We start from the raw sequence: 26,646 nt of genomic DNA on the forward strand, positions 1-26,646 counted from the left end.
ACTTGCTTCTTTCTGGAAAGACCTGCTCCAAGGCCCTTTTCACCCCCTGCTGCTTAGCAGACCTGCAGAAAAGTCTCCTTGCTGAACTTACTGTAGATCATGAACCAAGAGGAGGTGTTCAGAGCCACCCAGGTTTTTAGCTCCACTTATACCCAGACTTGGTGGTGGCTGAACAGTTATCTCTCCCCTCCGCACCCACAGCCCACGTCCACTCTAGCAAGTTCTTCTGATGAGCTTAATTTGGAGGAAGAAAGATGCCCCAACTGTGGGTGAATTAGAAAATGTTCTCCCACAGGAAAACCCTTCTGTGCTGTGACAAATCCAAACAATGGATTCAAGAAGGTCAAAGAGGTGTGACCCCTTCGGTGGCACTGGGACAACCAGTTGCCTTGGAACTGCACACTGAAAACTATGTAGCTGTCATTTTCCACAGGCCTGTAGAGTAAGAGATGCAAGAGTTGTTGATCAGCCACAACCACGTGCCTGCCTTCTCGCCCTCTGTTCCTCGCCCATTTTGCAGTAAATTCTGACCTGAGCACCCTTCTGAGTGGGGTGCCTTTGCTGGATCCAACAAGGCTTGCCACGTTGACCAGGGCTTCTGGCTGCAGAAGAGAACATTTGGCCCCCTCCTATAATTCTGTGAGAGACAGCACATGCTTTGTACCCAGAAGGTCCTGACGTTGCTCCTTGGTGGATGCTGGCCAGGAATTAGGAGAGGTGCAAGAGTCCCCAGATGTCTGGGGAGTCACAGCGGATAACAGAGTTGGACTTTTTATGCGTTTATAAGGGATCTGCTTCTCAGCAAGGTTTCCAAGCCTTCCACACAGAGTTCATTAGTTTGCCAGTCGGGGTCACGTAGACTGAGCCACAGCCAATACTGGTGGCCTGTGGGCTGCATCCAGGCAATATGCTAACCCGGGTTAACAAATATCACTGCTGGGTTTATATAGAGTTATCTCCCCCCAGATAAGCCATACGATGTTCTGGTTGACCCAGTATGGATCGTGAGCCCTGCAGACCCAGGCACCGGAAAGGCCCCTTCACTCGCTCCTCCTTTTGGGATGGAAGGGGTTCCGAGGAAAGGTTTGGAAGGGTAGAAGTGGACTCTCTAGGACCCCAGGACCTTTGGGCCGGCCACCCTTGGTTGGCTGCTCCTACTTGAGCAGACACGTGGAGGGGAGGCCAACCCTGTTGTCTTCTCCAAGCCATTCCCTTCGGTAAACCTGCAAAGGAGAAACACTCGGGGTCTGGACCACCTCGTCCGTCCGTGCTTTGCATTGCGAGACAAAGGCCACTTCTTGCAACCCATCAAGTCTCTGCCTTGTTGCCCTTCTTCTCTGGGTTTTCATTGCGCTGGGGCCACCACCAAGAAAGCCCTGACCGATTCCAGCTAGCCCCGCATGGCAGCCCCTTCGCTGATGAGTGGAGTTCCTGGTTGGTAGTTCAATAGGAGAGTCATTCTGCTAGGTAGGCATGCGCTAAAATGAGAAGGAGACCCAAGTGACATCTGCAGAAAGGTCGCCTCCAGGTCCATATGGTTGCTTTCGTTGAGCCCCCAGCTGGTGCGAGAGCAGCTTCAATTCCCCTTTTGCTGTTTCACTTTTTCTTCTTTTCCTGATAATACAATACAAATTACAATACAAACATTTTAATGACCAAGTATAAAATATACACAAGGAATTTGTCCTCGGTGACGAACAGCAAGATCAACAGTGCATTTGGATAGCAACAAAAATTAATAAACAGTAACAATAACACTGCCCAATAAAATAACTTTTCCAAAGAAGAAGCCACTGTCCAGTACATATCAAATCATACAGTGTTTAACAGAGCAATGGCACAAGGGAAAAAACTATTCCGATGTCTAGATGTTTTAACATATGGTGCTCTGTAGCGCCGTCCCGAAGGAAGAATTTGGAACAGTTTATATCCAGGATGAGAAGAGTCTGCAGATATCCTCTCTGCCCTCCTTTTGACCCTCACAGTATACAGTTCTTCTATAGAAGGCAGGCGGGTTGCAATGATCCTTTCTGCAGACTTAACTATCCGTTGGAGTCTGAATCTGTCCTGTTTGGTTGCAGAATCAAACCAGACAGTTATAGAGGAGCAGATAACGGACTCAATGATTCCCCTGTAAAACTGTACCAAGAGCTCCTGGGATAATTTAAACTTCCTAAGTTGCCGCAGAAAAAACATCCTTTGCATCCTTCAGCTGAGGAACCAGTGATGGGATACGAACCCCTTGAGCCTTTGTGCCGTTCAACAGGGCGATGCCTCCACAGGCCCCCTCCACAGACCCACCCTGCCCCCTTCGTGCATGCCTGCTTTTGGCCTTTGGTCAAGAAATCAGATTTGCAAGTCCCCTCTGCCCTTCTTCCTCTCCAGAACCCTTTGGGAGATACGTGGTTGGGGTGAGGACATGAGGAAACGTTTTGGGGACCCTGCAGGAGTGGGTCTGGGCGAGTTGCGACTCTGAAAGGTGAGTTGCTGGTTCCTGTCGTCCGACTCTGCAGGAGCAAATAGCGAGCAGTGGAACATTTGGATGCAGGCTTGTGTGAGTATTAGTGCACAAAAAAAGGGGCGGGTGTCAAAGTGTTGTAGCCCACTGTCTGTTGTCTATCTGAACTTCACTTCTCATGGATCATGGTGTGTCCTAAATATATTCCCCTGTTCACCAGGACTGGGTGTCATGACCTCCTCACTGTGAAATGCAGGGGGGAGAAAGTTGATTCCCAGGTCCCTAACAAGGCTGCGAGTGGCTGCGTGAGCGAGTGTAGTAAGTGAGGAGTTTCATCTTTCCACAAGTGTGTTTATACCCACATTAAACTTCTTGCCACTGGCCAGGGCTGCTCGTAAGATTTCTCAGCCACACCCAGCAAGAGGAGAGAGGTGTTTCTCCATGACCCCTCCGACTGGGGAACATGGGGGACTGACAACTGGGGGTGCTCCAGCAGGCTGCGTCAGGTGCGTGTGGGTTGGAAGATCGTAACTAACTAACACATAGGATGCCTGTAGAAGAGAGTTGAGAGACAATAGGATGGGCCAATTTCAAAGGCACAGAGGAGCTGCGTGTAAAAGGGTGTCAAGCATACGAGAGGCTCATGTTGCACAAGGAATCCATTTTGCCGTTTTTGACCATGTGGACTAAGTGGATGGAGGGATCCCCACCTGCAATTTCCATCAGCGGGATCCTCTGATCTGGAGAAATTGGAACACTCGAAAGGGGAGCTGAAGATCCAGAGGGCTGGTAGGAAGATGATGACTGCTTTTGCAAAAAGTGGGGTCTGCTGCCATTATTGAGAAGCAGGAATCTCAGATCGGGGGTCTTGGGAGCAGTCTGGAGAAGAAGAAGCATCTCAGAGAAGAGGAAGAGGAGGAGGCTCAAAACTTTGGGAGCGGTTCCACCTCTATCTCCAGAAGGTTTCTTCTCGCATCAAGTACCCTTCTTTACCTCAACCTTCAAATTGGAGGAATTGGTTCCGGGGAGGAAGATGTGCTGGACTTCTGTGCCACAACCTCCTTTCCGGCCCCGCCACCTCCAGGGTCTGTGGATGATGGCTGGAAAGCCCTTGTGGAAATTGATGTGGCTGAGACGGGGGGGCTGATGTAGCACCTAAGGAGGAGGAGAGGAACCGACGCTCCCAAAGGCGAACAAAGGGAATTTCCCCAAAACATTATGCACTGGACACAGAAGAGCTTCCAGGACCCTCTGGATTACCACTGAAACCTATGCACATACAGCTTCTGGGCACATCCTCTAGTTGACAGAGTTTCCCAGAAGAGACTTGGGGCATGTCCTGTGGGATGGGTTGGTGGAAACAGGTGCTCTGACAGGTAACCTGATCCTAGGCTATATAGGTGACAACCAGCACCTTGAATTTCACCGAGAAGCCTGTGATACGCAAGTGCAGCTCATAGAGCCGTAAGTCCAGGAGGACCCCCAAATTGCACACCAGCTCTGTCTGGGGGAGTGTTTCCCCATCTAGAGTCAAAGATGGGAGATCTCCAGAACTGGGGGCCCTACAAGCCACCACTATTCAGTAAGCTTCAGTTGAAGCTTCTTCCTCCCTATCCAGACCCTGGGAAAGAACGCTTGGTCATCCCAGGGACAGCTGAATATCATTTCTCAGATAAATTAATCTTGCAAATATTGGGGGTCTGAGGCATCCCTGGAATTGCAGCCCAAATTCCCTCCCTCTCTTTAGCTTATTGGTTAGGCAGACGGCCACGCGCTCCTGAGGGAGCTCGGGCTGGTCCCTAGGGAAAGCGTGATCTCACCTTTACTACACCCGATTGCTTCAAAGCTTATTCTCTTTGGTGCCCCTTCAGTCTAACCTGGCCTGTATCTGAATCAAAGAGAACACGCTGCCCCAAAATACGTTTCTGGCATCTGCAGTTACAAAGTTGTAAAGTTTTATGTTTCAGGGCCTCATTTATCAGTAGGTCACAGCCATGTTTTGAGTAGCACTGCATGTCCTCTTATTACCTTGTCTTGTGTTCTTGTGAACGTTTATCTAGTAGAACTCCGCTGTTCTAGAAATAAGCAGAAATGTCTAAAATCATGTCTACGATAAGACCTAAATACTCTTGTTCAAGCTATTTCTTTACACAGGAAGATCCCTCCAGATGATGAAGCCCTGTGAAGTCTCCCTCTTCACTAGCTGGTGGAATGTATGTGAAGATGCCTCAGTGAAGCCGTGGAAGAGACCTTCGTGGAGGCTACTGACAAAACCGCTGTGCTGTCAGGGCCAAGGGAGAGGAATCGTAGATACATCATTCCCGTGGTGAGAAGACACCAGACTAGCTCCCTTTGACCTCACCAGCAGTTAACCGTCACTATTCCAAATACCGGAACAGAGATAGTCCTGCTGAAATCCGGCCAGATTAACCTCCATTACAACTCGACTGTTACTGATTATGTTTATTTTCTATATAAGTCTTAATCCTGTTTGTGTCTTTGTGGACCCCCCAGCCCCGCAGCAGATGCGGATTGCTCAGAAGCCCCCGGCCCTTTTGCGGACCAGACTTTCGCTCTCAGCTGCTCTGCACCCGAGGAAAGGCTCGCTGCGCAGGAGCCGACCTCCAGCCGACTGCTGCCGGGACTGTGAAACGAGAGGATCGGCACCACCGGCGAGGGCACGTGTGCAGGCTGCCTCTCAGATGTGACATGGAGACAGGACAAATTTGAAAAATGCATGATAAAATGGATGCAAAACTTCAAAGAAACAGTCAGAACCCAACAAGGGGAGGGATTATGGAACAAACGTATCAAACCTACCCCAAATTATAACTTAAGAGAAGACAGGGATAAAATGTTTTACAGGCAGTATAAAACTCCATCCATAATCGCCAAGATAGACAAATCATGCAGTAATAAATGTTGGAAATTCCATGAAACAGAAGGAGCATTTTACCGCATGTGGTGGACGTGCAAAGAAACCCCCCTCAAAAGTGGGACTTCTGGGGAAGACGTGGCGAACTGAAGAGGGCTTTGCTAAAAGTGGAACTGATGATTGTGGCAGAATGAAGAGCCGGTGAGTAGACTGCTCTTTGTAATTCCTCTTCAGACAAGGAGAGGACTTGAGAGTGCTCCAGACAGCTGCTCCTCAAGAGGAGACCATAAGACTGGGAGACCAGGGAATAGCCATCTTGCTCAATCCACGGTCAGTGCCTTTGAAAGGACACTAAGTTTGCGTACTTCCTTTTCTAATCACTTTTGGAAATTGCTTATTAAGTGCTTTTCAGCTCTTAGGAACCTTTGGATGGACAGGTTTTACAGCACCGGGTGAATGTCCTTCAATCCTTGGTGAGTTTACACACAACTTTAAGGACTTAAAAAAAATTTTTTTCCTGGAATAAACAGCAAAAAGGTGATTAAAACTTTGATTTCAGAAAGTTACAAATGAAGTAAGGGTTCAGTTAAATTTGAAATAAGATTTTGGAATTAATTATAAACAATCCTTCCCATGGAAAAATGCTTTTGTTTTGATTTTTTTTTTTAAAAGATAATACTTTAAAAATTGGACACTAGAGGGAACCAGGAGGAACTAAAGATTATAATTAAAGGAAAAGAACAGTCAAACTTGACTTACAAAGACAGAATGAAGCAAAATATTTTAACATTGGACATATTGAAGGATATTTTTGAACAATGGTCCCAGAAGTTAATTTTAAGAGTGTCTGCCTCTAAAGATAGACTTTGTTTAAAAGATGCTATGGAAGAGGAACAAGGCTGAGACTAATCTGAAAGTGGATTTCAAAATGACAGGCAGCAAGAATGACATGGAAAATGATGCTACGCTGGACATACAAATGAAACTGGCTGATGTCTTAATAATTAAAAAGGATATGCAAATAATAAACCAAGAGTGGCCTGGATAATTTCCCTATACTGAATTTACAAAAGAGGCTTGTAAATGCTTTGAAGAATTTTGTGAGTAATTAAAAGTAAAAGGAAGTAATATAGAGTTGGTTTATTTGATTGAGGTTAAAATATGTTATCTGCTAACCCTTAATGGACTTGTGCTGACATCAGGACTGAAATGATGAGGTGTTAAGGATTTCTTTATAGATAAAAGATGGGATACAGGAGTGTGCTGGCTTGGCCAGGGATCAGATTACAGCAGCTGCAAGGCCAGAAGCTGCTGAGATTCAACATCCAAAGAGCGTAGTCCAAACACAAGCCATGGGTCAGGAGTGCAGAGGCCAGAAGGTCGGGGTCCAGTCGAAGGGTCCAGGAGCCAAGGAGTCGGATTCAGCGTGTCAGCAGTTCGGCTCGGGAACGCACGAGTTTGCGTCCACAAGCGGCTCTCTGTCTTCCTCGTGTGTCTCTTCAGCTGGCAGACCGTCAGGGGCATCCTGGAGAGACTCAGCGTCCTGGGTCAGCTGTCTGCGTGCCATGAGCCCAGCAGTGCGTCGCCTTCCTTTCACGCAGCCCTCGGCCGACGCCTGCATCTCCCCACGGCGGTCCGGAGGGCCGAGGGCCCGAGTAGGTTCAGCCGGATGCTGGCTGAGAGCTGGGGCTGAAGTGCTTCTTTTGCCTCTTCTTCCTCAGCCTCCTGAGAGTCCAACAGAGAGAGCTCGTCTGCTGACCCCTCGGTGCAGTCCTGAGGAAGGGACTGACCCAGGACAAGGAGGATGATATCATTTGTTGTATTTTAAGAGAAGGTGATAAGTTCTTAAAATTGTTGATACTTGTTGTGATGAAGATTTGAAATTACTCCTTTATATATTTCTTTTCTTTTTCTTTACTATATCCTTATTTTTCTTTCTATTGTTCTTTTTTCTTGTTTACACTTTCTATTTTTCTTTTTATTCTTTTTTTTAGTTTAATTAGCTTTTACCTTTTTAATGGTAATTTTGAATAAAATGACTATATAAAAAAAGAAAGTTTCCTTCGCTGCCAGAAACGATTTGTGTCATTTCCTGGGGGTGCAGGGAGATCCAGTTTTGATATTTCCGCCATCATCAGTTCTGAGAAAACTCACTTGATCAGATGCTTGAAGGAGGGTGTAAAGTTGCCCACCTCCTGCCAAAGAATGCCTTCGCAGGGCTGTGGCTATTCGAAGGCGACAATGGGAGTTGTGTAAGTTGGGGAAATTCCCTCGGTTCAATTCTCCTCTGCCGCTTCCCCCTTTCTTTGTGTCTCTGCACAGGACCTGTACGGCAACTTCAGCACTTCAGTCCTCCACCAGAGAGGCGGCAGGGGACACGGGAAGGAGAGATCATTGTCGTATTTTAAGAGAAGGCGATAAGGTTCTAAAATTGTCAGTCCTTGTTGTGATGAAGGGGGAAGTCACTTCTTTATATATTTCTTTTCTTTTCTTTGCTATATTGCCCCCCTGGTATTTGGGGCACCCTGTTGTCTGTCTCTGGTTGAGCACCACGGATGTCCTGAGACATTTCAGCACCTGCAGTGGCCATTGAACTGACACTGACCGGAAGCCCCAAGTGAGTGGGCTTTGGACCGAGCCACGACCGGCGGGGTGGGGGTGGGGGTGGGGGTGGGGGCGAATTTAGAAATGAGAAGTGTTAGCTTAGAGGCTGGGAGTTTTGGAGGATGTCCGGCTGGGGAAGGGACCGTGTTCATGCCCACCTTCGTGGGGGACAAATGAGGGCACACGCATTGTGATGTCATCATGCAAATTACACAAATTGTGTAATTGGCATGAAGAGGGCATGATGGATGTGATGTCCTTGCGGTTTGTAAGGGTTGCCTGTGGCGTTGCACTGGCAGGGACCACAACGATCATCTAGTCGAGGGTTTCTCAATCTTGGCAGCTTTAAGATGGGTGGACTTCAGCTCCCAGAATTCCCCGGCCAGGCCCAGCAAGCCCACCTTGGTGATCAAGCGCTGTGCGAGGTGAGGGCCCGGAGGGGAGGGTCCCTGGGGCCTCTGCCCCCCGCTTCCCACTGACCCATGTCTTCTTTGCAGCTTGATTGCCTCGCTGGCAGTGAGTGCCCCACTGCCCTGGGACAGACCTGGTCCCCCCGCATCCCCCCCAACCTTCTGGGGCCATCGGCTGCCTCCCCACCACCCAGGGAGCTTTCCAGGTGACTCGGGACTGCCCCCCCTCCGGGATCCTCCACCTCTGCTGCTGCTGAGGGGAGGCGGAGGGATGACCCCCAAACTGGCCCCGCGACCTCACGCTCGGGACCGGCTAAGCCAACTTGTTTCCCAAGTTTCTAGTCCTCGGCGTTATTTCAGAGCACAGCCACGGGGGTGGGATTCTTCCCCTTGCCTGGTCTTGGTCTGCGTCCCCAAACTTGTTCCCCACGATCTGACTGGGTGGGAAAGGCCCCTTCCCAGCACTTCGTGCCCCTCTGCAGGGAAGGGAGTCCGTCAGCCTGGCACAAAAGCCTTGGCCGGAAGCGCTCCGCTGCCCCTTCCCCGGCTGTTTTTCCGCTTCCAGCTGGGAGCTGCTATTGGGTGCTCCTTGGGGTGTTTGCTGGAGACCAGGACCCCTTTTCCTTTGGTTCCCTTTTTCGGGCTTAGGACCGATGCAAAAAAATGGTATGGCTGGAAGGGACGTGGTCAGGATTTGGCCTTCCCTGGTGGAAATGCCCATAATTTCCTTTTCCCCAACTTTTGCGCCATTCTGAAGCTGCCGCCAATGGCCCATCTCGAGTCCAGACCCAGCCCGGGCCTCCTCCTGCCCTTCGGCTGCAGAGCTGGGCGGGCGTTTTGGGCACGTTGAGCTCTCCCCCCCGCAAAACCTGGTGTGGCTGGTGGACAGCAGGGCCCCGTGTCCCCAGAGCCAGTTGCCTGCCGGGGACCTCCCCCCCACGCCCAGTGAACCCCTCTGCCCTCCCCTCTGGCCAGTCCAGCTCAGCCCCCCGGGACCAGGCAGGGTTCCTTCCCCAGACACAGCTTCGGTCCCGGGCTTGCCTCCTTCTCACTTCCCTTCTCCTCCTGCAGCACAGCAGGTGGCCCTCCGTCTCGGCCCCAGACACGGTGCCCCACCCTCCCCTGGGGTAGCCTGGCCCCCCTTCCCGCCATGGGGTCAGCTTCATCCGGGGCCACCAGAGCTTGGCCTCCTGTGGCTCCGTCTACCCCCGGGCCCCTGACCCGGGGGGTGCCTCCCCCTCAGACTGCCACATCATCCGGGTCAGCCTGGCACTGCAGAACAGCACCCCATACAACTGCATCCTGGTGAGGGGGTGAAGTCGGTCACAGCCCCTCTGGATGGTTGTTAGAGAGAGAAGGATTGGAGCTGATTCATCCCGGGAAAGTTTTGTGAAAAAAGCAAATGGGAGGATTCAGGGGCACTGCAAAAGTTGGGGACGCCGCCTTCCAAGAGGCATTCTCCACTCTCGGAGGGAATGCCTCTCCCAAAATGAGGGTGGTGGTGCTTGCAGAAGACGGTTCCTTGTGGTTGGGAGACGGACCCTATTGTGAAAGGGTAGTGCTGGGATGGGAGACCACCAGGAACCCCCAAGGCTGTCTGCTACTGCAAACTCTATCCAGAGGTGAGAGATTCTGGGAGAGGAATGGAAGGAAAGGCAGGCAGAAGAACTCAAGAGGCCGAAGGCGAGTGCTTTGGCAGGTGATCTTAGGAAGGGCAGTTCGGCCTCAGGGACAAGGGACCTGCGAAGAAGCCAGAGAGCGCTTGCCGGGCGGGATGCGGTGCCTGAGATTCTGCGTTTGCCTCCAACGAGCATGAAAGAGGCCTTCCTGAGTCTGCCCCGTTCTTGCTTCTTTGGTCTTGCCCGGCTACGTAGGACTTGGCACCTCCCTACTCTGGTGCCACCTGACAGGCAGTGTGGACTCTCAGTGGTGTGACATGGGTCATGTGAATCCCAGTGGCCATCCTGGGACTGGCAAATCACAAGCTCAGCGCGAGCCACAAGGGTGACGCAGCTGTGGAAAAAGCCAATGCAATCCTCAGTTGCAAGGACGGAAGTCCTGTGTCAAGCCAAGGGAGGTCTGCTCTGCTCGGTGCCCTGACCGGCCGTGGCATCTTCGGAGGGAAGTGGACAGGCCTGAGGATGTCTGGGGGCGAGCAGCCGAGAAAATTGGGACCCCGAAGAAGAAAGGAAGGTGGGAGGCATGGGGAGAGGAGATGGTGGGGAGCCTCTCCCAGGATATGTGGGTCTCTCCTGCAGAAGATGGGGCAGGGCTGTCCATAGGGGATGAAGATTCCAGCCAGACACTGGGAGAACCTCTTCATAGTAGGAGCTTTGCGGCAATGGAAGAAGCTTTCCTGAAAATGAAGATGTTCTCCTCCTGCGGAGGGGCTCACAGCCGCCTGGACTCCGGGTGTGCTCCTTGGGTCAGCGTGAGGGATTCGGATCCACACACGAGGACTCACACCCTGGACCCTCCTCTGCTGTCAGAAACGCTCAGGGATGAAGGAGGAGAAGAGAGGTTTGCAGATCGGATGGAGCCAAAGAGTCACGCAGGAGCCCAGTCCAAGGACGGGAGTCAGAAACCTTCAGCCCACCAGATCTCCGTCCGAGATAGAAGGACCAAGTCTTAGGGAGAAATGTGGAGATGTTCAAAGACAATTTGAGTGACAATCACAGAACCCACATTCGAGGGGAACATCCGTGCAGAGAGGATGGAGAGAGTTACAAGGGGACCCCCATTCCTTCTCTATGGGACGGAATCCACCTGGGGGAGAACCTATAAATGCAGGGAGGGTGGGAAGAGCTTCAGGAGGGGTGATTACCTTCCCATGAAAGGATCCACTCGGGAGAATCCCCAGAAAGAGGAGATTCACGGGGTCCGTCCAGGCGGACTCTGAGCTCCTGCTCTGGCCTCTGAAAGGGACTTTCTCTGGCTCCTGCCTGGGAGCGCCTTGAAGCAGATCTTGCTAACTGAGGAACAGCCCCAGAAAGAAATTGCAGACTGAGGAAGGATGATGAGAAAGGAGGAATCTTGACTTATTGAAGACTGGCATGTTTTGTAGGTCCTATCTTTGCAATGGGGCCACGCGGTTGCCCCACAGGAATAGAAAACCCTTTGGCTTTAGTTCAAAATTTAGGATGCTTTGCTTCAGAATGAAGGGATTTCTTCCATCGTATATTTTACTATGGATTGCAAGGGGCCCCCTTGCTCTCCAGACAGATATTGAACAGGCGCAGCTTCCCCAGCCGTGGGACGAAGCCCGTCCTGACGCCTCCCTTCCAGGCAGGCCTTAATCGGCGTTTCTTGCGCAAGAGAAGCTCAGCAGACCCACTGTCGCTTCCTGCAGTGGGACCTCGTCTTCCTCCGCCTGGCCCTGTTGCAGTTTTGATTCCTCCCCACCTCATCTCCAGACAGTTTTTCAGAGGGGAGGAAATGCAGCTTTATCTTCTTCATAAAGCAGGATCTTGGGAAGGAGAGAGGGAAGTGCCCTTCTGTGGAAAAATACTCAAAAGATAAGTTGGACTTGTGTCCACCCTCCGGAGCTGGGACCAGAGACAAGCAACATGGGTGCTGAAAGCATGGAAGGGATCAGGGGTTCCTCTTCGTTCTCCTCAAAGGATCCACCCTGGAGAGAATCCGTATGAATGTAAGTAGCGAGGAAGGAGCTTCCAAGGAAGAGCCCCCTTCTGATAAGAGGAGCCACGCTGGCAAGGAGACCTATAGATGTGGGTGGGAAACCTCTCCCCTTCTGCGGAGGACCAGAAGTTCAGGGATGAAGGGAATGGATTAAATGGACAGCATCAGCTCAGATCATTCCAGGGGTTTCCTACAGTCTAAAGTTTATTGTTTTATAGCGAATAAAAGCCAAAGGAATTGACCCAGAGGAGAATAGCCAGTAGATGAAGCTCCTGCTCATTCAAAGCCGGGAGGGACGAGATGGAGAAATGGGGGGGGGGTCCAAAGAAGGGAAAGAGGTTGGGGCTCTGGTGGGCAGAGACCAGTTGATCCCTGAGATCACTCCTCAGGAAATGGGGATCCCAGAGTGACTGGTATATGTGGACCATCTGGATCTCTCTGGATCTGGTGGCCCCCAGGCTTGGCTAAGCGCCAGATGGATTTCGGGTTAAGTGGCTGGAGGTGGGTGGGTTGCAGCCATTGCTCTGAATGGGGGTCTGTGCTGAGCAGGAGAAATCGGGGGGTCTGGAGGGACAGGCAGGCCAGGAGTTCCTGGGGGCAGACTGGGTGGTCTCCACCCCCTCCCAGTTTCCCCCTCCCTCAAAAGACAGAGAGGCCCTGAAAGGAAGCTGGTGGGTCTCGGCAGGAGAAGGTCCAGGCTGTGATTCTCCTCCTCTCGCCACTGTTAAAGCTGCATCCTTGGAGGGTTGCAAAAAAGGCAGAAATTCATCAGGTGCTGAAATGCTTCAGCGATTTTGCATCTGAGAGCAGGAAGGGATAGCAGGATTAACTCATGAGGGCTGTGAAAAACAGAGGTGGGGAAGACAATTAAAATAAATAGTAAAAACTCTCAGTCTAAATGAGGGTTTTTTGGAGAGTCTGCAGGAAACATGCAGGGTGGGCTTCCCCTCCCCCTCCTTGTCACCCCCCCCGCCCAAGGCAGGCCCAACCTTCGGGGGTGGATGATGGGCAGGGCCCAGATGGAGGGGGAATCCGCCCCTTCCAGGGAAGGACCAGGAATTCCTCCCCATCTCATCTCCGGGGCTCGAAGGGGGTCCGAGTTCAGCTGAGGGGCTGCAAAGGGAGGCTCCAGCCTGACCTTGACAGAATCAATTTGTCCCTAATTGGCTTAATTAGGGGGTTAATCAAGAGACAAAGCCTCCCTCCCTCCCCAGATACTTCATTTGAATTGAGAAGATGCTGCTCGGAGGGTGGAGTCAGAAATGGTGTCTGGTGTCCAGCCTGGTGTCCCTTGGCCGGAGCTTGTGTTGAAGGTCAAAAGTGGTGGGGGGTCAGGAAGGGCAGCCCACAAACTTCGGGTGCTCTCTGTCCCTCCCCCAATGACCTGCATGGCCCCCTTCCTTCCTTTCCCTTTGGCAATGTCCCAAAATGGGGAGACATCCTGGGGGAGGCTTTGGTGTTGTGTGTGGCTCTTGTGTGCAATTGCATTACATTTTGGGGTCCCTGCAAGGAAAAGCCCCCAAAAATCTCAGAAAGGGATTTGAGGAGTCCAGAAAATCTGTGGAGGCTTTGCGGGTCATTCAAGGCTCTTTCAGCACCTTAAGGGATATTTTTTGTGAGAAGAGAGAAAGAGAACAACTTATTAATTAATGGAGGGCGAATAGAAGACGCTCACCTGGTTGTTGGATGGAAGTTGCTGGAAAAACGGAGAGAGATTCATTCAGAACATTTTTATCTTTTTAATATGACTCTTTTTGACATATTTATAGTTTTATATTTTTTGTTTTATGCTGCCCAGTCACATCTTGTGGGAGGCCTTATAAATTTGATAAATGAATGAATGAAGGGCTGGAGCATTGATGGGGTCAAGCTCCCATTCTATAGCCCATAATATATTGCATTACATCCCCCCCCCTTTTTTTTCTTTTCTTCCTTTGAGTCAACGTTGACTCCTGGCGACTGCCTCGACTAGTCCCTGCAGTTTCCCTGGCAAGGTTTTGGAAGGGGGTTGCCATTGCCGGCTTCCTGGGGCTGAGAGACAATGGCTGGCCCTCGGTCACCCAGGGGGCTTTGTGCCCAGGGCAAGACTGGAACTCACAACTCCTGGTTTCTACCCTGGTGCCTCCACCCCCCCCCAAATGGGGTCTCCTGTCCCTTGTGCCCCTCCAGGAGGAAAAATGTCTCCAAACCTATTTCCCAAAGAGACCCTCAGCCTTGGGATTCAGGGGCCCAAGAGGACCCACCTTGCCATCTAGATGCAAGGCCTCCCCTAGATGATCCCCTCCCCATAACTCCTCACTCAGCCCCCCATGGACTCACCTTCCTTGTTCTTCAGGTAGAAGGAGAGCCCCACAGCCAGGAAGACCACCCCCAGCACGGCCCCCACGGCCCCCGTCCAGAGCTTGCTCTTGGCAGCGTTGGAGGAACGTGGCTCTGGGGAAGGAGAAGGAGCCTTGCGTGAGCAGCAGGATCAGGGCCAGCTTCCTCCGGGGGGCCATTCTGGCTTGACGCACAGGGAGGGTCTTCCCAGCCCCCCATCCATGACCCCTTCTCCATGCAGGATGGTGTCCCCAGACCAGGAGGGGAGGGAAGGGGAGGAAGGGAAAGGCTTACCCCACTGGACAGTGATGGGGGCCTCCAGGCTGGCGTGCCCCACCTTGCAGGCGTAGACGTCCCCACGCTGGGGCTGGGTCTCCAGCAGCACCTGGAGCTGGTAGGTCCAGTCTCCGTTCTGGAGCTCCTCCCCGAAGGCGACGCCCTCCTTCTCCGGCCGCCCGTTCTTCAGCCACTGGACGTCGATCTCCAGGGGGTAGAAGCCGGTCGCGGTGCAGAGGAGGATGGCGTTGGGGGAACCGGGGTCCGTCTTGGCGGGGGAGATGGTGACGGTGGGCTTGGCTGGAGGGGAGGGAGAAGGAGGGACGTGAGAGACCCAACAGGGCCCAGACGGAAGAGCAAGCTGGTCAGTTCAGGCCAAGGTCAGAGTTGGAAATGTTCTGCGTTTCAAATCCCCCTTCCAAGAGTTTTATTTGGAGAGAGGGAGAAAAAATCCACGTTCCTCTTTTGCAGACTTTCCTTTGCGCTGCTGGGTCAGCTAAATTTGACTCTGGATGGGATAAGAATTAAGCAGATTCGAACCAGGCTCAAAAAGGCCGTCAGATGAGTAAAAAGTCAGGGATACAAGATTCCAGAAAAGGAATAAAATCTCGTAAACGGGGCACCCGCCCTCCTTCTCCCCCCAGAGGCGTCTCTGGTGCTGCGTCCGGCAGCCTCGGCTTCTGGGGGGCCGCAAGGCATGTTTGGGTCTTATTTTTAATGCTGATTTTTCTTTTCAATAATTGGCTGTTTAATGTCTTGTCTAAGTAGTTTGTTAGTAGTTTTTCTTACTGGTGAATTTCTTCACTAACCGTTAATAACATTTAAGATGATTCCATTTTTAAAAGTTTTGGTTATTTGCAAGGAAGACCTGGGCTCTAGTCTGGTTGCCGCTCAGATAAATAATACATTTATAGCTTTTCCTTCACAGGAAGCACATTTGTATCTTGGAACATTGAAAACCTTTGCAAAAGAGCTAAAAGGAGGCAGTTTTTTCAAACTGAAAGTCATGACACTGCTTTTTTCTTTTCTTTACAAGAAAATTCTTCTGAATGGGAAAATACTTTTAACAAGAAAATGGACGGAACAGATTTAAATCAGCGGAAATTCTAAATCTAAAAACTGGCAGTTTTAGTGAAAACATCTTCAAAATATATAGATTAATTTTACGAGTTAAATAAAGAACTTTAATGGATTGAATGAATGGGGAGGGGCCGGTATTACTCCCCCCAGGAACCCCCCCCCGGACTCACTTCTCCGGCCAATCAGACGCCGTGTCTTCTCCGCCTGATAGGTGAAAGCCCCGTAGTGGCATCGGCAGAAGTAATCCACGGCGGCCTTCTTGATCTGCACCTCCTGGTGGCTGTTCCAATAGTCAGCATCCTTCTGCCCGAACTCGGTGACGGCCACGAACTTCCCAAGGTCGCTGTCGAAGCGGACAAACTCCTGCCGGTCGTAGAAGTACCTGTCCAGGTAGCGCACCCGTTGCGTCCCGTTGAAGAAGTGGCAGTCGGACTTCCACTGGACCAGGAAATGGGCTGCGAGGAGGAGGAGGAGGAGGAAGGCCGTCAGGAGGGAGTCCAGCACCCATCGCTCCCAGCCACCAGCGGAGGAGGGACCCATGCGGGAAGTGGGAGGGGGAGACCTGCTGCGGGAGCAAATGCAATTTTAGTCTGCAACGAGAGAAGTTTTTATTTCCACCGGATTCAGCTTTGACCAGGCTCCACCTGAGGTGCTATGATCTAAGCACCAGAGTATAAGAACCATTCAGAAAAACTGGAGCAGAGTCAGCAAGAATAATCAAGGGGGTGGAAATAAAGTTCCATGAAGAGAGATTCAGCGACCTGGACGTACTGAGCCTTGCGGAAAAGACTGAGGGATTGTGTGATCGGATTTGTTTGACCCTTGAAAGGATGCCCCACAGCAAAAGGATGGGTAATCGTAGGTAATATCTCCGCAGTCTCCTTGCCAGTGTGATCGAAAATGTAGATCTGCGGTTGGGAAGGAACTACAGCCATCAGCAGAACAGTCACTAAACCTCAGAGCCGTGTCTGCCCGGGGTCGATGATTATTCCCAGATTAGTGGGCCTGGGGATTCTGTCCCTTGGAAGCCCCCAACCTCAGGCATTGCCTTTTCCCAGCGGTTACAGTAGTGCCGACCCAACCGGCTTTGCCAAAGGGTTAAAACGGAACTGTCTCATAGGGCCTTTGAGGGCTAATGCCACTAAATATTGGTGTGTGCCTGTGATAAAGCAGTTGGATAAGGAGGATATTCCCTTCCATTCCAGCTCCCCTCCGTCCAGGAAACTGACAACCGTGACTGCTTCTGCTTTGATTCACGCTTGACTTCGGGATAATGACTCAGATCTAATAAATCATACAATAAACATACAATATTTTTAATTACTGTCTTTTCCAGAGATTATACATGACCCACTCTCTTTATGGAGGGTTATGATGAACCTCTTTTGAATAAAATTTGTTCAGCTTCCTTTAATGAGGTTTGCATAACTTGTCAGTCTTATCAGAATTTAGATCTATATTGAGGAAGGAGCCATAGCAATCCACAGAATAGTCACTAGACTTCAAAATTATCTCTGCCTGGGGTGGTTGATTGTTCCTAGAGAAAGAATGGATGCATTCGTGGGGCCTGGGAAGGGGGACCCGTGGAGGCCTTTCTCAGCCCCCTCCACCCCCTTTCCTTCCTTCGGCAGCAGCGGCCAACCCCGCACGGCTGTCGCTCTCTCAAGCTGCCCCTTGGAGGAGGGAGGGGGAGCTTTATCGGTCCCAGTGGGGGTCCCTGGGGGAGATGGAGAGTTGCTGGGGATCTGGAGGGGGAGGAAAGAGGGGGAGGGGAGGAACTTCCTGGTGCCCCCCCTTCCTCCCACCCTGGAGAAAGGCAGGCAGAAGTGCAAATGGTACAGCAGAGCGTCCTACTCTCTGCAGAGAACGCTGGATCCGGGTGGGGCCTCTTTGCCCCCCAAAATGGCAGGAAAAATGGAGGGAGGGGGGTGAAGAGACCCAGAAACTCTCAGAGCTGCGGTGAAAGTGAGATCCATACCTCAGTCTCCCTCTTCCTTGGTGGGGGGGAATATGGGGAGGGGGCACAATGAGGGTGTCTGGACATGATCCTGGGGTCTCCCAGCCCCTCCCTCGTCTGAACCCCCCACCTTCCCTGCTTTCCCCAAACTTCTCTTCTCCCCCCAACATTCAGCCCTCCTACCTGCCTTTCCTCAAGAGCCCCCAGGAGCAACTCAAAGGGGAGTCTCCAGTCTCCTCCCCCCCACATCCTTCCTCCTCAGTTCCCCCCTGCCCTCTAGGCCCTGACTCCACTATGGGGAATTGTGGGGGGGGGGACTGGGTCTCCTTCCCCAATTCAGAGGGTCCCCCAACAAGGGATCTCAATTCAACTCTTGCCTGACCTCAAAAGCCTCTAACTGAAGCTTTATAAAGAAAAACTGAAGTTTCTGAAGGTGCAAAAAGGTTTTTTCCCAAATGCATCTTTTTCTTACGCGGCTTTTCCTTGCGCAGATTTAGGACCGAAAACGCCGCGATTTCCCTCTTTCTCTTTCACTTTCTTCTCCTTCCTCCTTCAACGTGACAAACTTTGGGGGCTCCGGATCCGGGTCTCATTCGGGGCTGGAATGTCCGACTCAGATCCTGGGTCAGCTGCCTTCCCATGACCCCCTCCCCACCTTGTCCACACCCAGGGAAGGGGGTCCCTCTGGGTCCTCCTGGGGGGTGTGGGGAGGGAGGGGGCAGAGACCACGCGAAGATAGAGGCTCCTGTGGGCTCCCGCCTCTCCTGCCCTCGACCCCTTCCCCAAGGTCACCCCTGGAGGTCCCAGTCCATTTTTTCCCCTTCCCCCAACAGCATCAGGGGTCCCTCCCAGCCCCCCTCCTCTCCCTCTCACCCCCTTCTTACCGGGGGGCTGCTGCCCCCCTTCACTTCCAGGGATCCGGGACAGCGCCCCCACCAGCAGCAGCAGCAGGGGGACCCCAGCAGAGCCCATGGATGCTGCCCCACAAGCAACTCCCGAGAGAGAGAAGACAGATGCAGATGTTCCAGCCCCAGAGGTGGAATCGGTGGGTCTGGATTGGGGGCAGGGAGCATTTTTTTCTCTCAAATGTTGGCGTTGGGAGAGCCCAGAAAAGCAGAAGGGCCAATGGGAATTCTCCCTCCTGCAGTGTCATCAGTCTCCGGGCAGAGGCTCTCTGGATTTCGCCCCATGGAGGAGATAGTTCGGAGCAGAGAAAGAAGTGGAGAAACTGGGAGGGGGGATCCTTTCAGTCTTGGGGGGCTGCAGCTCCAGGGGGTCTCCTGCCAGCTCAGAGGGGACCCTCCCCTTCCTTTGCCCTCCCCAGGACTCTCAGCCGGGCTCTCCTTTTCTCTGGGGCCTGGAGGGGGTGGACTAGATGCTTTCTGAAGCTTCCTTAAGGCCCCCGGGAGACTCCAGTCTGGGGCTGCTGGGACTCCAAAGGGGTGGCTAGTCCCCTCCTGGGAAAAGCTGGGGGGACCTATCTGGGCAGTTATCTGGGCCAAGGGGGTTTCCTCCTGACCTCCGGGAGGCGAAGGGCCTGGGGATCTGATGGTGGCGGGAATCTGCCTCTGGTGGCAGGAGGGGGTGCCCGTGGGGGTCCCAGGACCGGCTTCACGCCGCTAAAATGGACGGGCATCTGAGCAGCTCCGTATCCCGGGCTGGAGCCCTTTCCTTTGCCAGAAGGGGACCCTCTGCTTGTGAATGGGAGGTCGTGTGAACTCAGCCCCTGCAGTTCATGAACTGGCTTGGGGGCACGAAGCAGCCCTTAGTCTGGCTTGTCTGCCATCGGCCTCGTTCGAGAGAGAATTCAAGGGGCTGCAAACGAAGGGGTGAATAAAGGGGGGGATGCAGCCCTGCTGCCCTCCTTCGCCCACCTGGAGCCCGTCGGCATCACGGTTCACTCTGGACGGGCCTTCCTGGCCTGCAGAGAAGCTCCTCGCGAGCACCAGGAGATCTTCTGGGATCCCCGCTTTTCCCAGCACTTTCTACACCGAAGGCTTTTCCATCATCAGGGGAGCACAGACGGGCTTCTTTTGATGCTCTTTGCCTTTCTCAATTTTCCAGCCTGCCTCAGCAATAAACACACACACCAAACAACAACACAGCAGCAACACAACACACAGCAGCCAGGAAGAATCACTTGGAAAGGCCAGGAACCCTTCTGCAGAGGGGTCTGTCACCCACCCGGGCCCCAGACAGGCACAGAACGGGGCCCTTCGGGGCCCTTCGAAAGGCCAGCAGGGTCCAGTCAGTCTGATCAGTCTGATCTCCGCAGGGCTGTTGTTCTAGAGGGTAGGGGCCACGGCAGAAAAGGCTCTTCTCCTGGGCCCCAACGGGCCCCTCCTGCCGGACCGGATGGGACAACTGGAGAGAGGCGGCCCCATAAGTGGCCCAGCCCCCATCCATGGAGGGCTTCAAAGGGGACTGCCAGCACCCTTAATCACTGCCAGAGGCAGGTGGGAGCCAAGGCAGCAGCGTGTCTCCTGCGCCCAGAAAGAGATGCCACGGACTGCCTGTGCCAGCCCTTGCTGCCCAGCTGAAGCCTCCGAACACTCTTCAAGGGCAGCCCCAGGTAGACCGCCCTGCAGCAATCCAGCTTGGGGAGGAGTGGGTGGAGACTCCTTTAACCCTGAGACCCAAGAAAACATAAGGCAGACAATCATAGCACAGATCAGAAGAACACGATATCAACACCAACTCAAAGCAGAGGACAGGGCAGCCCTCAACAGCCGAAGGAAGGACCAAACCGTCGTCATCCTCCCAGCAGAGAAAGGCCAAACCACAGTTATTATGAACAAATCACAATAACTGCAAAAAGCCAACAAGCTATTAGAGGACAAAGAAACCTGCATCCCGGTTAACACCAACCCAACGCAGAAACTCGACAACCTGATCAAGAGAACCCTCAACGACCGAACCAAGAAGGGTCGGATCACAAAAGAGGAACGGGGCGGATGGAAAGCAGTGGGCCCCCCTCCCACGCTTCCGTGGACGCCCCAAAATGCACAGCCCCGACACCCCCTCCGAGCAGCTGCATCCTGACCAGGGACTCCAACATACAACACAGCGAAAGGACGGACAGAAGAGCTTGGACATCTCACAGAGAGGAGCGAATATTCCATCAACTCCAGAAAATCAAAGATGTGCACATAGATGAAGATGAAATTAGGGTCTCATTTGGTGTCACAGCCCTCTTTACATCCGTAGACCCAGAACGAGCGAAAGAATCCATATCAGCAGAACTACACAACGCACCTAACCTAACCAGATACACCCGGATCGAAACACCCAGAATCACGGACCTCACCAAGCCCTGCCTCACCACCTGTTTCCGGTCTGGTGGACGAATATACCAGCAAATCAGAGGCCCACCCGTGGGACCACCACTGTCGGGACTCACAGCAGAGATTCCCTAGAAGCCACAGCACTTCCCCACATACAGCCTAAAGTGTGGATCCGGTATGTAGATGACGCCTTTGTCATAATAAAAAAGGACAACTAGAGAAGACACATGAAACCATCAACAGCATCTTCAGAGGAATAAAATTCACCAGAGAGGAAGGAAACAGCAACACGCTCCCCTTCCCGGAGATCCTCATCAGCAGAGGAAACAAGAGCAAAGTGGAAACCAAGTTCATCGGAAGACAACCCACACCAATCAAGGGCTCCATTACCGAAGCAACAACCCGACCTCCCACAAGAGAAGCTGTGTAAGAGGATGTTTCAAGCGAGCACAAACGCACTGCAGCAGCCCACAACAGCAGAGAAAGGAAACAGACCGCCTACACAACATCTTCCACAAAGCAGATCTCCACACAACTTTATCAAAAAGTGCCTGGCCGCTCACCCTACTGCAACACAACCCACACAAGCTATGAAAAGGACCACACTGCCACACATCAGAAACGTCTCAGAAACCACCCACAGACTATTACAACCACATCGCCTCTCCGCAGCACACAAACCAACTCAAGCCCTCCAAAACGTCCTAAGCCAACCAAAAGACCCACTAGACCAAGAAGAAAAAACAGGAGCATCTACAACATGAAGTGTGAGGACTGGAACAATCACTACGTGGGACAGACAGGCAGAAGGCTGGCAGGGCGCATCCACGAGCACCAGCTACCAGTCAGAAGACATGATGGAAACGCCTTAATCTCCCAACACACGGACAGACTCAACCACAGTTTCAACTGGGAAACTGTGAGTATCGTAGTGGGGGGGGGGGGTTGCCTTGCAGCCACGCTAGGAAGACACCGTTAGTTCGAAGCGAGAGGGACACGTACACAGGAGACCTTGACGGTATTCAGGAGAGGGTCTACAGCTCCAGTTCAAACTGCCTTGTGTGTTGCAATCTCTCGCTCCTATAGGACCATAAAAACTAGGTCTGCATTTCTTTTGGCGTGGCACACCCTGGCATAGCTGCTGCCTATGCTTTGGGTTGCTGACCACCCAGCTTCCTTCCTTCAGCCGAATAAAGAGCTGTTTCTTTCCAAGAGCCTCCTCCTGAATTCCTGGCATTGATTTCTCTGGGATTCAGGGCTGCAAACCTTACATTTACAGTAAAGGGGAATTATGGGGGGGGGGGGGGGGGACTGGGTCTCCTTCCCCAATTCAGAGGCTCCCCCAACAAGGGATCTCAATTCAACTCTTGCCTGACCTCAAAAGCCTCTCATTGGAGATTTATATTTAAAAAAAGTGAAGTTTCTGAAGGTGCAAAAAGGTTTTTCCCCAATTGCATCTTTTTCTTATGCGGCTTTTCCTTGCTCGGATTTAGGACCGAAAACGCCGCAATTTCCCTCTTTCTCTTTCACTTTCTTCTCCTTCCTCCTTCAAGGCGACAAACTTTGGGGGCTCCGGATCCGGGTCTCATTCGGCCGCCTTCCCATGACCCCCTCCCCACCTCGGCCACAGCCAGGGAAGGGGGTCCCTCTCGGTCCTCCTGGGGGTGTGTGGGGAGGGAGGGGACAGAGGCCACGTGGGATCAAGGCTCCTGCAAGGTCCCGCCTCTCCTGCCCTCGACCCCTTTCCCCAAGGTCACTTCTGGTGGTCCCAGCCCCTTTCTTTCCCCTCCCTCCACCAGCATCAGGGGGTCCCTAGCAGCCCCCCTCATCTCACCTCCCACCCCCTCCTTACTGGGGGGCTCCTGGCCCCCTTCGCTTCCAGGGATCTGGGGCAGCGCCCCCAGCACCACCAGCAGCAGCAGGGGGACCCCAGCAGAGCCCATGGATCCTGCCCCACAAGCAATCCCTGAGAGAGAGGAGACAGACCCAGATGCTTCCAGCCCCAGAGGCGGAATCCGTGGGTCTGAATTGGGGGCAGGGAGCGTTTGTCTCAGAATTTGGAGTTGGGAGAGCCCAGAAGAGCAGAAGGACCAATGGGAATTCTCCCTCCTTCAGCGTCATCAGTCTCCGGGCAGAGCCTCTCTGGGTTTCGCCCCATGTTGGAGATAGTTTGGAGCAGAGAAAGCAGCGGAGAAAGTGGGAGGGGGGAACCTTTCAGTCTTGGGGGGCTGCAGCTCCAGGGGGTCTTCTGCCAGCTCAGAGGGGACCCTCCCCTTCCTTTGCCCTCCCCAGGACTCTCAGCCGGGCTCTCCTTTCTCTGTGGGCCTGGAGGGGGTGGACTGGATCCTTCCCTCAGACCCCAGCGGGGGGGACTCCAAAGGGGCACCGTATCCTTCCTGGAAAAAGCTGGGGGGACCGATCTGGGCGCTTCTCTGGGCCAAGAAGTTTCCTCCTGACCTCCGGGAGGCGAAGGGCCTGGGGATCTGGGGGTGGTGGGAATCAGCTTCTCAGGGCAGGAGGGGGCTGGCTGTGGGTGTCCCAGGACCGGCTTCATGTGGCTAAAATGGGGGTGGACTAAAATGGCCGGGCTGGAGCTGTTTCCTTTGCCAGAAGGGGACCCTCTGCTTGTGCATCGGGGGTTGTGTGAACTCAGCCCTTGCAGTTCATGAACCTGCTTTGGGGCCACGAAAAGCCCTCCAGTCTGGCTTGTCTGCCATTGGAAGAGGGGGGAGGATGCAGCCTGGCCACCTTTCCGCCCCGTCCCTGGCCAGAAATGTGGGATTCCAACAAACTGGATTCGGAAGAGGAAGGAAAAGGCGGATCCGGAGCCTTCAGAGAGCTGGGACTGGCTCAGTGAGCCGGTCCGTAATTTCCAAGTTTTTCTTCCTCCCCAGAAACCTTTTCGTTCCCCAGACTGCCCCTCCCCCCCCACAAGGCCTGGTAGGTGATGAAGGCTGCAGGAGGGCTCCAGTTTTGCTCCCGCAGCCCCAAGTGGCCCCTGACTGTGGCCCCCCAGGAACAGGCTGAGCCTCCTCACCCCACCCCATGGAACCCCCCCCCACACACACACGGACACACAGGTGGGCTGTGCCAAGCGTGCTCGTTCCACCAAATTAGGGAGTCTGGACTGCCGTGAGCGCCTCTCGGTCGCGCGATGGGCTCCCCTGGATGACCGCAATTCCCAGTTGCAAGTCCCAGTTCCCCAGGAACATTCCAGTCGCTGCTGCTGAACTTGCTCCAGGGTCTGAATCCTGGCCAGGAATCGGGGACGAGACGCCGCTCGGAGCTGGCAGAGGGGAGCAGCCGGTCGGCCCTGCGAGCGAGTAAACCAAGATCCGGCTGCTCTCCTCTGTGCCCGATCCAGGTTGCTGAGGACATGGACGTGCCTGGAAGTCGGAGTCCAGAACGGGAGCCGATACTCCAGGTGTGCTCTAAGAGCAGAGACGAACTCTTGATGGCGACGCTGGACTCTCAGCTTGACCAAAGGGCCCCCAAGTTCCCGGAGCCCTGCAGGGAACCCCGTGGGGAGTGAGCAAAGCAGCCCCAAAGGAAGGGTTGGCCAGCTGGACTCCTTTGCGTGCCCCATGGCCCCAAACCTGAGATGGAAGGGAGGACACCAGGAGATCCCTGCTCTCTCCTGGTGGGGGACACAGATTGAGCCCCCCCATCTCCCACCTGCTCAGCTGCAACACAGAGGTTGTGGCTGCGTTCCAGGCGCATCGTCCATCGACCCCTTTTCTGGGCCGGGCAATGCTTTGAATGCGCCAAGCATTGTGGCCGAAACAAGACGAAGCCGATTTCCAGCGCTTTATTCCCTGCTGAGCTTGAAGAAGTGACCGGGGGAGGGGGGGGGAGGGAGGGAGGTTTGGTTTTCCTCTCTGCATAATCCTGTCAAACCCAAAGGAAATATTCCTGCCCCTAAATGACCCCCCACCCTCCTTTCTGATTTTACACCACCCAGAGTCGCATCACGTGAGATGGGTGTCTGTATATATGTGATCAATCAATGAATCCATCAATATTTCTCTGTCTGAAAGCCTCCGAAATGCTTCCCACTGATTTCTGCTTCCTCTCCCTTTCCGTTGTCCCCCCCCCCTTAAAAGCCTTGCCCAGCCATGCTCTTGATTCACCAGCAGCAGAAGAAAAGCACCGGGGGGGGGGGGCGGATTGAGTTTTCCCCCTTTGCAGCCCTCGAGGTCTATAAAGAAAAGTTAAGGAAGTACAAAGCTATATTGCTGAATGACAGTGCAGTGCACTATTAAAATGCCACGCTTTAATTTTTTTCCAAAGGTCCAATTTTTATCTTCTTCTTCTTCTTCTTCTTCTTCTTCTTCTTCTTCTTCTTCTTCTTCTTCTTCTTCTTCTTCTTCTTCTTCTTCTTCTTCTTCTAACTTCAATTTTCAGATCTTGATACTTTGTGATTTTCACCAGTTCTTTATCTTCTCTTTTGCTCTCCCCCAGTGTTGCCACCTCTATTACCCACATTTGCTTCTTTTCCACCACAGTGAAATCTTGTGTGTCAGGTGCCAAGACTTTATCAGTTTGTATCTGGAAATCCCACAATATTTTAACCTGCTCATGTCTGAGTACTTTTTCAGCTATATGTTCCCACCAATTTTCCATTCCTGGCACATGACAATTTTTACAGAGGCTCCAGTGAATCCTTTTGGCGACTGAGTTATGTCGTCGTTTATGGTCAGCGTGTGCGATCTTCTTGCGTGAGCTGAGCACTGTTTCTTCTGCTTCCTTGCACATCTGCCTTTGAATCATTTGATCACTGTTCAGTTCTGGCCTCGACTGCGTTGGGTGGAAGAGCCTGCCCTCGAGCACCAAGCTCAAGCCTGCCTGGACTTGGATTCTTTCGCTCGTTCTGGGTCTACGGACGTAAAGTGAGCTGTGACGCCAAATGAGACCCTAATTTCATCTTCATCTATGTGCACATCTTTGATTTTCTGGAGTTGATGGAATATTTGCTCCTCTCTGTGAGATGTCCAAACTCTTCTGTCCGTCCTTTCGCTGTGTTGTATGTTGGAGTCCCTGGTCAGGATGCAGCTGCTCAGAGGGGGTGTCGGGGCTGTGCATTTTGGGGTGTCCACGGATGCGTGGGAGGGGGGCCCACTGCTTTCCATCCGCCCCGTTCCTCTTTTGTGATCCGGCCCTTCTTGGTTCGGTCATTGAGGGTTCTCTTGATCAGGTTGTCGAGTTTCTGTGTTGGGTTGGTGTTAACTGGGATGTGGGTTTCTTTGTCCTCTTTCTGACCGGCAAACTCCAGCGTCATTAAGCCCTTGTGCCACCACGTTCCCTCCCAAAAAAACATTATGCTTTTTGGAGAGAAGTGGAAGGAGCCTGGCACCAAGTGTCAGAGTCTGCACACTCAATCCCAAAATTCAGTAAATCCTCTGGAGACTAAAAGTTCCATCAGGGATTTCTTTATTCAGGAGAAGCATCCAGCATCATAGTTTTGTATGGCACTTTTATTTCCCAAGTTTCAATAAAATGCCAATAAGAAGACTTGAGATGAGACTTCTGATGAATAGCAGATGTATTTTGATCAAGACACAGCTGGGTGACCCCAATCAACACATTAACAAGAGATGTTGATGGAATCGCCCCTCACAAAACAAACATCGGAGGCTTTATAGACATTTAGATCTGGAATCAGAGAGTACATCCCCTCATACCCATACAAGGGATTTTTGGGACGGTCTGAGCAAGTGAAAGGTGATTCTTAGGAAGGTAAACTT

The 26,646-nt window shown here is 52.6% G+C and overlaps 1 protein-coding gene across 1 annotated transcript; it reads right to left on the minus strand.

Annotated features, from left to right (window-relative positions):
- Positions 1-11,633: 11,633 nt before the first annotated feature.
- On the minus strand, positions 11,634-18,697 carry LOC103049073 (H-2 class II histocompatibility antigen, E-S beta chain-like). The gene is made up of 6 exons (XM_088141490.1): positions 18,503-18,697; positions 15,832-16,116; positions 14,600-14,881; positions 14,306-14,419; positions 13,662-13,682; positions 11,634-12,825 (listed from the first exon to the last, which is right to left on the minus strand). The coding sequence occupies exons 1-6, from the start codon at positions 18,588-18,590 to the stop codon at positions 12,812-12,814; spliced, it is 804 nt and encodes a 267-aa protein (XP_087997616.1). The 5' UTR covers positions 18,591-18,697; the 3' UTR covers positions 11,634-12,811.
- Positions 18,698-26,646: the final 7,949 nt, after the last annotated feature.

The sequence above is a fragment of the Python bivittatus genome, unplaced genomic scaffold (genome assembly GCF_059951505.1).
Source record: "Python bivittatus isolate LINGU-HERP-01145 unplaced genomic scaffold, Pbiv_v1 ctg000330_np1212, whole genome shotgun sequence".
In the NCBI taxonomy this organism is placed as follows: domain Eukaryota; kingdom Metazoa; phylum Chordata; class Lepidosauria; order Squamata; family Pythonidae; genus Python; species Python bivittatus.

Coding starts and splice junctions, on each gene's coding strand:
- LOC103049073 (XM_088141490.1), bottom strand. CDS start 18,590: ATGGGCTCTGCTGGGGTCCCCCTGCTGCTGCTGCTGGTGGGGGCGCTG. Junction 14,420..14,599: donor CCCCATCACTGTCCAGTGGG/GTAAGCCTTTCC, acceptor CTCCTTCCCCAG/AGCCACGTTCCTCCAACGCT. Junction 13,683..14,305: donor CTACCTGAAGAACAAGGAAG/GTGAGTCCATGG, acceptor CCGTTTTTCCAG/CAACTTCCATCCAACAACCA.